A 10,322-nucleotide genomic window follows, 5' to 3' on the forward strand; every position below is an offset into this window, starting at 1 on the left:
GAGGGTCAGTGCTGAGGGAGCTCCGCATTGTGGGAGGGCCAGTGCTGAGGGAGCGCCGCACTGTGGGAGGGTCAGTGCTGAGGGAGCTCCGCACTGTGGGAGGGCCAGTGCTGAGGGAGCGCCGCACTGTGGGAGGGTCAGTGCTGAGGGAGCTCCGCACTGTGGGAGGGTCAGTGCTGAGGGAGCTCCGCACTGTGGGAGGGTCAGTGCTGAGGGAGCGCCGCACTGTGGGAGGGTCAGTGCTGAGGGAGCTCCGCACTGTGGGAGGGTCAGTGCTGAGGGAGCTCCGCACTGTGGGAGGGTCAGTGCTGAGGGAGCGCCGCACTGTGGGAGGGTCAGTACTGAGGGAACACCGCAATGTGGGAGGGTCAGTGCTGAGGGAGCTCCGCACTGTGGGAGGGTCAGTGCTGAGGGAGCTCCGCACTGTGGGAGGGTCAGTGCTGAGGGAGCTCCGCACTGTGGGAGGGCCAGTGCGGAGGGAGCTCCGCACCGTGGGAGGGTCAGTGCTGAGGGAGCTCCGCACCGTGGGAGGGCCTGCACTCCATCCGTGAGCAACAGGGTTCCACACTCTGGCGGTTTCAAGGGCTCCGTCACCTTCTCCAATTGATGGATGTCTTCGCTGCAGCGCAGGTGGCTGACGACTGGTCCCTTCAAGGCGTCCGAGGTCTTCGCGCCGAGGTGCTCCCGACTGACCAGTCCGTTACTCCAGGCATCCGCCGCCTGACCGCTGGATTGCTGCTCCGCTCGGCTTTGGTACAATGTCGCCTTGTTCAGCTCGCTGGTCAGCCAGGAATGTTTCCCCTCAACCCTATTGGCACAGAGAACATCACAGAGTCCCCAGCAACAAACCTCAACTCCCCTCCTCACCACTCCAGCCCCTACAACTCTCCCTATCTCTGTAACCTCCTCCAGCCCCCTACACCCCTCCCTATCTCTGTAACCTCCTCCAGCCCCCTACACCCCTCCCTATCTCTGTAACCTCCTCCAGCCCCCTACACCCCTCCCTATCTCTGTAACCTCCTCCAGCCCCCTACACCCCTCCCTATCTCTGTAACCTCCTCCAGACCCCCTACACCCCTCCCTATCTCTGTAACCTCCTCCAGCCCCTACAACCCTCCCTATCTCTGTAACCTCCTCCAGTCCCCTACACCCTCCCTATCTCTGTAACCTCCTCCAGCCCCTACACCCCTCCCTATCTCTGTAACCTCCTCCAGCCCCCTACACCCCTCCCTATCTCTGTAACCTTCTCCAGCCCCTACATCCCCTCCCTATCTCTGTAACCTCCTCCAGCCCCCCTACACCCCTCCCTATCTCTGTAACCTCCTCCAACCCCCTACACCCTCCCTATCTCTGTAACCTCCTCCAGCCCCCTACACCCCTCCCTATCTCTGTAACCTCCAGCCCCCTACACCCCTCCCTATCTCTGTAACCTCCTCCAGCCCCCTACAACCCTCCCTATCTCTGTAACCTCCTCCAGCCCCCTACACCCCTCCCTATCTCTGTAACCTCCTCCAGCCCCCTACACCCCTCCCTATCTCTGTAACCTCCTCCAGCCCCTACACCCCTCCCTATCTCTGTAACCTCCTCCAGCCCCCTACACCCCTCCCTATCTCTGTAACCTCCTCCAGCCCCCTGCACCCCTCCCTATCTCTGTAACATCCTCCAGTCCCCTACACCCCTCCCTATCTCTGTAACCTCCTCCAGCTCCTACACCCCTCCCTATCTCTGTAAACTCCTCCAGCCCCCTACGACCCTCCCTATCTCTGTAACCTCCTCCAGCCCCCGACACCCCTCCCTATCTCTGTAACCTCCTCCAGCCCCCTACACCCCTCCCTATCTCTGTAACATCCTCCAGTTCCCTACACCCCTCCCTATCTCTGTAACCTCCTCCAGTCCCCTACACCCCTCCCTATCTCTGTAACCTCCTCCAGCCCCTCCCACCCTCCCTATCTCTGTAACCTCCTCCAGCCCCCCTACACCCCTCCCTATCTCTGTAACCTCCTCCAGCCCCCTACACCCTCCCTATCTCTGTAACCTCCTCCAGTCCCCGACACCCCTCCCTATTTCTATAACCTCCTGCAGCCCCCTACACTCCTCCCTATCTCTGTAACCTCCTCCAGCCCCCAACAACCCTCCCTATCTCTGTAACCTCCTCCAGCCCCTACACCCCTCCCTATCTCTGTAACCTCCTCCAGCCCCCAACACCCCTCCCTATCTCTGTAACCTACTCTAGCCCCCTACATGCCTCCCTATCTCTGTAACCTCCTCCAGTCCCCTACACCCCTCCCTGTCTCTGTAACCTCCTCCAGCCCCCTACACCCCTCCCTATCTCTGTAACCTCCTCCTGTCCCCTACACCCCTCCCTATCTCTGTAACCTCCTCCAGCCCCCTACACACCTCCCCATCTCTGCAACCTCCTCCAGTCCCCTACACCCCTCCCTATCTCTGTAACCTCCTCCAGTCCCCTACACACCTCCCCATCTCTGCAACCTCCTCCAGTCCCCTACACCCCTCCCTATCTCTGTAACCTCCTCCAGCCCCCTACACCCTTCCCTATCTCTGTAACCTCCTCCAGCCCCCTACACCCCTCCCTATCTCTGTAACCTCCTCCAGCCCCCTACACCCCTCCCTATCTCTGTAACCTCCTCCAGTCCCTACACCCCTCCCTATCTCTGTAACCTCCTCCAGCCCCCTACACCCTTCCCTATCTCTGTAACCTCCTCCAGCCCCCTACCCCCTCCCTATCTCTGTAACCTCCTCCAGCCCCCTACACCCCTCCCTATCTCTGTAACCTCCTCCAGCCCCTACAACCCTCCCTATCTCTGTAACCTCCTCCAGCCCCCTACACCCCTCCCTATCTCTGTAACCTCCTCCAGCCCCCTACACCCTTCCCTATCTCTGTAACCTCCTCCAGCCCCCTACACCCCTCCCTAACTCTGTAACCTCCTCCAGCCCCTACACCCCTCCCTATCTCTGTAACCTCGTCCAGCCCCTACACCCCTCCCTATCTCTGTAACCTCCTCCAGCCCCCCTACACCCCTCCCTATCTCTGTAACCTCCTCCAGCCCCTACAACCCTCCCTATCTCTGTAACCTCCTCCAGTCACTACAACCCTCCCTATCTCTGTAACCTCCTCCAGCCCCTACAACCCTCCCTATCTCTGTAACCTCCTCCAGCCCCTACATCCCTCCCTATCTCTGTAACCTCCTCCAGCCCCTACACCCCTCCCTTTCTCTGTAACCTCCTCCAGCCCCCCTACACCCCTCCCTATCTCTGTAACCTCCTCCAGCCCCCTACACCCCTCCCTATCTCTGTAGCCTCCTCCAGCCCCCTACACCCCTCCCTATCTCTGTAACCTCCTCCAGTCCCCCTACACCCCTCCCTATCACTGTAACCTCCTCCAGTCCCCTACACCCCTCCCTATCTCTGTAACCTCCTCCAGTCCCCTACAACCCTCCCTATCTCTGTAACCTCCTCCAGCCCCTACACCCCTCCCTATCTCTGTAACCTCCTCCAGCCCCCTACACCCTTCCCTATCTCTGTAACCTCCTCCAGTCCCCTACACCCCTCCCTATCTCTGTAACCTCCTCCAGCTCCCTACACCCCTCCCTATCTCTGTAACCTCCTCCAGTCCCCTACACCCCTCCCTATCGCTGTAACCTCGTCCAGCCCCCTACACCCCTCCCTATCTCTGTAACCTCCTCCAGCCCCCTACACCCCTCCCTATCTCTGTAACCTCCTCCAGTCCCCTACACCCCTCCCTATCTCTGTAACCTCCTCCAGTCCCCTGGAACCCTCCCTATCTCTGTAACCTCCTCCAGCCCCCTACAACCCTCCCTATCTCTGTAAACTCCTCCAGTCCCCTACAACCCTCCCTATCTCTGTAACCTCCTCCAGTCCCCTACAACCCTCCCGATCTCTGCAACCTCCTCCAGTCCCCTAGAACCCTCCCTATCTCTGTAACCTCCTCCAGCCCCCTACAACCCTCCCTATCTCTGTAACCTCCTCCAGCCCCTACACCCCTCCCTATCTCTGTAACCTCCTCCAGTCCCCTACACCCCTCCCTATCTCTGTAACCTCCTCCAGCCCCCTACACCCCTCCCTATCTCTGTAACCTCCTCCAGTCCCCTACACCCCTCCCTATCTATGTAACTTCCCCCATCACCCTACACCCCTCCCTATCTCTGTAACCTCCTCCAGCCCCTACACCCCTCCCTATCTCTGTAACCTCCTCCAGCCCCTACACCCCTCCCTATCTCTGTAACCTCCTCCAGCCCCCTACACCCCTCCCTATCTCTGTAACCTCCTCCAGCCCCTACAACCCTCCCTATCTCTGTAACCTCCTCCAGCCCCTACACCCCTCCCTATCTCGGTAACCTCCTCCAGCCCAACAATTGGAGGATGGGAGAGTTGTTGGGAGCGGGAATGGGAGTGGGGGGAGAATGGGGGTGGGGGGGAGAATGGGGGTGGGGGGGAGAATGGGGGTGGGGGAGAATGGGAGTGGGGGGAGAATGGGGGTGGGGGAGAATGGGGGTGGGGGAGAATGGGGGTGGGGGAGAGTGGGAGTGGGGGGAGAGTGGGAGTGGGGGGAGAATGGGAGTGGGGGGAGAATGGGGGTGGGGGGAGAATGGGTGTGGGGGAGAGTGGGAGTGGGGGGAGAATGGTGGTGGGGGAGAATGGGGGTGGGGGAGAGTGGGAGTGGGGGGAGAATGGGAGTGGGGGGAGAATGGGTGTGGGGGGGAGAATGGGTGTGGGGGGGAGAATGGGTGTGGGGGGGAGAATGGGGTTGGGGGAGAATGGGAGTGGGGGGAGAATGGGAGTGGGGGGAGAATGGGAGTGGGGGGAGAATGGGAGTGGGGGGAGAATGGGAGTGGGGGGAGAATGGGAGTGGGGGGAGAATGGGAGTGGGGGGAGAATGGGGGTGGGGGAGAGTGGGATTGGGGGGAGAATGGTGGTGGGGACTGGGGGGCTGACGCCTTTACCTGTTGAGCAGCTGTTGCATGAAGCTGTCAGTCCCCTCTCCTGTGCCAACGCTTGGAGCCTGCACTCCCTCCTCCTCCACCTCCTCCTCGGCCTCCTCCCTGAAGCCCACCCTCCCTGGGTCTCGAGGGAGGCCTCTCTTGGCCTCTTGGTCCCTGTGAGGCCTCCTCCGGCCGAGAGCCTGGGCCTCTCCCCTCTGCCCAGCTGGCCCGGCCTGCTCCTTCCTGCCCAGCACCATGGCCGGGAGCTTGCTCCTGTGGAATCCAAACCAGGTGGCCAGGGAGGAGGGCCCACCACTGCTCCCGCCTCCCCCGCCAGCCGGCACCTTCAGCGGCTTGGCGTCTCCAGCCTGCGGCCTCAACCGCCGCATGTTCTCCTCGATGCCCCTCATCACCTTCTCCTCGATGGTAGAGGGGGCCTGCGGGGCCAGGGGCCGGGTTTCGGCCGGCCCTGCCCCGGGAGGTACCCTCTCGCCCTGGGCTGGGCCCACGGGTTTGGGGACGCCCTTGGGGGTGGCTTCCCTCTGGCTGGCCAGCTTTCCCGGAGATACCGGGCTTCTGGCGTTGCCAGGAAGCTTCCGGAGGCCCTGGGGTTGGGCCTGGGCCTGCGGCGGAGGAAGGGCCTGGGGCTGAGGTAGGGCCAGGGCCTGGGTTACAGCCTTGGCCTGGAGGGCTGGCCTACGGGCCCGGCTCGCGCTGGACACCGAGGTGTCCTCGCTGCCCTCCCGGGCGGGCCTGAGAGGGGAGGCCGACAGGCCCAACTCCTTCCTCAGGGAGCGGGGGGAACGGCCCCCCCGGTCCCTCTCCCCGGGCCGGGGCCTAGCCCGGGAGGCCGGGCGGGGCTCTCCCCCCGCTGGGCCGGGCGGCTGCTCCTTGCACCCCGGGGGCCGGCTCCACGAGGCCCTGGGAGGCTGGGGACTGAGCCTGAGGAGGAGGCCCGGTTTCCCGGGAGGGCTACGCTGGGCCCCAGCGGGGGGCCGGGGCGGGGGAGGAGGGGGGGAGGGAGGCCCGGCCCGGCCTCCAGGCTCGGCCAGGGGCTGCGGGCGGCGGGGTACCAGCGAGTTGGCCTCCTTCAGCTTCCTCAGCACCTCCAGGATGTGGCTCCCGTCCATGAAGAGAGCCCGGGGCGCCTCGGCCGTAGGGCGCGGGGTGTCCGGGGGGCAGGAGGCTGGGGTCGGAGGGCGGGACGCTGGGGTCGGAGGGCAGGAGGCTGGGGTCGGAGGGCAGGAGGCTGGGGTCGGGGTCACAGGGGCTGAAGTGGGGGTCACGGAGGCTGGGGTCGGAGGGCAGGAGGCTGGGGTCGGCGGGCAGGAGGTTCCGCTTACCACCTGACAAAAAAAGAGAGAGAAAAACAAAATAGCACCGACATTCAATCTCCGCCTCCTGCCTCATGTCCCTCCCTCGTGTCCCTCCCTCGTGTCCCTGCCTCGTGTCCCTGCCTCGTGTCCCTGCCTCGTGTCCCTGCCTCGTGTCCCTCCCTCGTGTCCCTCCCTCGTGTCCCTCCCTCGTGTCCCTCCCTCGTGTCCCTCCCCCGTGTCCCTCCCTCGTGTCCCTCCCTCGTGTCCCTCCCTCGTGTCCCTCCCTCGTGTCCCTCCCTCGTGTCCCTGCCTCGTGTCCCTGCCTCGTGTCCCTGCCTCGTGTCCCTCCCTCGTGTCCCTCCCTCGTGTCCCTCCCTCGTGTCCCTCCCTCGTGTCCCTCCCTCGTGTCCCTGCCTCGTGTCCCTCCCTCGTGTCCCTCCCTCGTGTCCCTCCCTCGTGTCCCTCCCTCGTGTCCCTCCCTCGTGTCCCTCCCTCGTGTCCCTCCCTCTCCCTCCTTCCTTCCCCCTCTCCCTGTCCTTCCCTCATTCCCCTCTGTCTCTCATTCTCTCTCTCCAGCCTTCCCTCCCTCTCTGTCCTTCCCTCATAACCCACCCTCCCCCTCTCTCTCCCCCTCCTTCTCTCTCTCTCTCCCTCCCTCCTTCTTTCCCTCTCTCCCTTACTCCCTCTCTCTCTGCCTTACCCTCTCTCCTCACTTCTCTCTCCTATCTTCCCCTTACTCCCCACATACCCCATTTCTCTCTCTGTATCTCTCTCTCGCTGTCTCTCTCTCTCTCTCCCTCTCTCTCTCTCTCTGTATCTCTCTGTCTGTCTCACTGTCTCTCTCTCTCTCTCTGTCACTCTCTCTGTCACTCTCTCTGTCTCTCTCTCCCTCTCTCTCTGTCTCACTGTCTCTCTCTCTCTGTCTGTCTCTCTCTCTCTCTCTGTCTCTCTGTCTCTCTCTCTGTCACTCTCTCTGTCACTCTCTCTGTCTCTCTCTCTCACTGTCGCTCTCTCTGGCTCTCTCTCTGTCTCCCTCTCGGTCTCTCTCTCTGTCTCTCGCTGTGTCGCTCTCTCTGTCTCTCTGTCTCTCACTCTGTCTCTCTCTCCCTCTGTCTCTCTCTCTCTGTCTCTCTCTGTGTCACTCTCTCTGTCTCTCTCTCTCTCTCTGTCTCTCTCTCTCTCTGTCACTCTCTCTCTCTGTCACTCTCTCTGTCTCTCTCTCTCACTGTCGCTCTCTCTGTCTCCCTCTCTGTCTCTCTCTGTGTCGCTCTCTCTGTCTCTCTCTGTGTCGCTCAGTCTGTCTCTCTCTCTCTGTCTCTCCCTCTCTCTCTGTCTCTCCCTCTCTCTCTGTCTCTCTCTCTGTTTCCCTCTCTCTCTCTGTCTCTCTCTGTGTCGCTCAGTCTCTCTCTCTCTCTCTGTCTCTCCCTCTTTCTCTGTCTCTCTCTCTGTCTCTCTCTGGAAAAAGCTTGTTGCTATCCACCCTGTCCATACCTCTCATAATTTTGTAAACCTCAATCAGGTCCCCCCTCAACCTCCGTCTTTCCAACAAAAACAATCCTAATCTACTCAACCTTTCTTCATAGCTCGCACCCTCCATACCAGACAATATCCCGGTGAACCTCCTCTGCACCCTCTCTAAAGTATCCACATCCTTCTGGTAATGTGGCGACCAGAACTGCAAATGTGGCCTCACCAAAGTCCTATACAACTGCAACATGACCTGCCGACTCTTGTACTCAATACCCCGTCCGATGAAGGCAAGCATGCTGTATGCCTTCTTGACCCCTCTATCGACCTGCGTTGCCACCTTCAGGGTACAATGGACCTGAACTCCCAGATCTCTCTGTACATCAATTTTCCCCAGGACTCTTCCATTGACCGTACAGTCCGCTCTTGAATTAGATCTTCCAAAATGCATCACCTCGCATTTGCCTGGATTGAACTCCATCTGCCATTTCTCTGCCCAACTCTCCAATCTATCTATATTTTGCTGTATTCTCTGACAGTCCTCCTCGCTATCTGCAACTCCACCAATCTTCGTATCATCTGCAAATTTGCTAATCAGACCACCTATACCTTCGCCCAGATCATTTATGTATATCACAAACAACAGTGGTCCGAGCACGGGTCCCTGTGGAACACCACTAGTCACCCTTCTCCATTTTGAGACACTCCCTTCCACCACTACTCTCTGTCTCCTGTTGCCCAGCCAGTTCTTTATCCATCTAGCTAGTACACCCTGAATCCCATACGACTTCACTTTTTCCATCAACCGGCCATGGGAAACTTTATCAAACGCCTTACTGAAGTCCATGTATATGACATCTACAGCCCTTCCCTCATCAATTAACGTTGTCACTTCCTCAAAGAATTCTATTAGGTTTGTAAGACATGACCTTCCCTGCACAAAACCATGCTGCCTATCACTGATCTATTTTCTTCCAAATGTGAATAGATCCTATCCCTCAGTATCTTCTCCAACAGTTTGCCTACCACTGACGTCAAGCTCACAGGTCTATAATTCCCTGGATTATCCCTGCTACCCTTCTTAAACAAAGGGACAACATGAGCAATTCTCCAGTCCTCCGGGACCTCACCCGTGCTCAAGGATGCTGCAAAGGTATCTGTTCAGGCCCCAGCTATTTCGTCCCTTGCTTCCCTCAGTAACCTGGGATAGATCCCATCCGGACCTGGGGACTTGTCCACCTTAATGCCTTTTAAAATACCCAAAACTTCCCCCTTCCTTATGCCGACTTGACCTAGAGTATTTAAACATCCATCCTTAGCCTCAATATCCGTCATGTCCCTCTCCTTGGTGAATACCGATGCAAAGTACTCATTAAGAATCTCACCCATTTCCTCTGACTCCACGCATAAATTCCCTCTTTTGTCTTTGAGTGGGCCAATCCTTTCTCTAGTTACCCTCTTGCTCTTTATATACGAATAAAAGACTTTGGAATTTTCCTTAACCCTGTTAGCCAAAGATATTTCATGACCCCTTTTAGCCCTCTTTATTGCGCGTTTGAGATTTGTCCTACTGTCCCGATATTCCTCCAAAGCTTCATCAGATTTAAGTCGCCTAGATCTTATGTATGCTTCCTTTTTCATCTTAGCTAGTCTCACAATTCCACCCGTCATCCATGGTTCCCTAATCTTGCCATTTCTATCCCTCATTTTCACAGGGACATGTCTAATCAACCTTTCCTTAAAAGACTCCCACATTTCAAATGTGGATTTACCCTTAAACAGCTGCTCCCAATCCACATTCCCTAGCTCCTGCCGAATTTTGTTATACTTGGCCTTTCCCCAATTTAGCACTCTTTCTTTAGGACCACGCTCGTCTTTGTCCATGAGTATCTATCCTAAAACTTACGGAATTGTGATCGCTATTCCCAAAGTAATCCCCGACTGAGACTTCCACCACCTGGCCGGGATCATTCCCCAATACCAGGTCCAGTATGGCCCCTTCCCGAGTTGGACTATTTACATACTGCTCTGAAAAACTCTCCTGGATGCTCCTTAGAAATTCTGCTCCATCTACGCCTCCAACACTACACGAGTCCCATTCAATGTTGGGGAAGTTAAAATCTCCCATCACGACCACCCTATTGCTCCTACATTTTTCTATAATCTGTCTACATATTTGTACCTCTACTTCACGCTCGCTTTTGGGAGGCCTGTAGTAAAGTCCCAACAATGTTACTGCACCCTTCCTATTTCTTAGCTCTACCCATATTGCCTCAGTGCTCGAATCCTCCATCGTGCCCTCCTTAATCACAGCTGTGATATCATCTCTGATCAGTATTCCAACCCCTCCACCCCTTTTACCTCCCTCTCTATCCCTCCTGAAGCATCTATACCCTGGGATATTTAGTTGCCAGTCTTGTCCTTCCCTCAACCAAGTCTCCGTAATACCAATAACATCATATTCCCAGGTACGAATCCAAGCCCTAAGTTCATCTGCCTAACCTGCTACACTTCTCGCTTTGTGTTCATCATCTCTTCCCTGTCTACTCTTCCCCTTAGTCACAATGAGTTTATTATC

The 10,322-nt window shown here is 58.0% G+C and overlaps 1 protein-coding gene across 1 annotated transcript in view; it reads right to left on the reverse strand.

The window, feature by feature from the left end:
* Positions 1-10,322, reverse strand: part of LOC140405519 (nck-associated protein 5-like) — a 49,143-nt gene that overhangs the window by 36,267 nt on the left and 2,554 nt on the right. The window contains exons 2-3 of the mRNA XM_072494067.1: positions 4,983-6,307; positions 595-808 (exon numbers count right to left, since the gene is read on the reverse strand). Coding sequence (XP_072350168.1) covers positions 595-808; positions 4,983-6,091 — 1,323 coding nt within the window. The 5' untranslated portion in view covers positions 6,092-6,307. The remainder of the gene's footprint in view (positions 1-594; positions 809-4,982; positions 6,308-10,322) is intronic.

Source organism: Scyliorhinus torazame, chromosome X, assembly GCF_047496885.1.
Source record: "Scyliorhinus torazame isolate Kashiwa2021f chromosome X, sScyTor2.1, whole genome shotgun sequence".
In the NCBI taxonomy this organism is placed as follows: domain Eukaryota; kingdom Metazoa; phylum Chordata; class Chondrichthyes; order Carcharhiniformes; family Scyliorhinidae; genus Scyliorhinus; species Scyliorhinus torazame.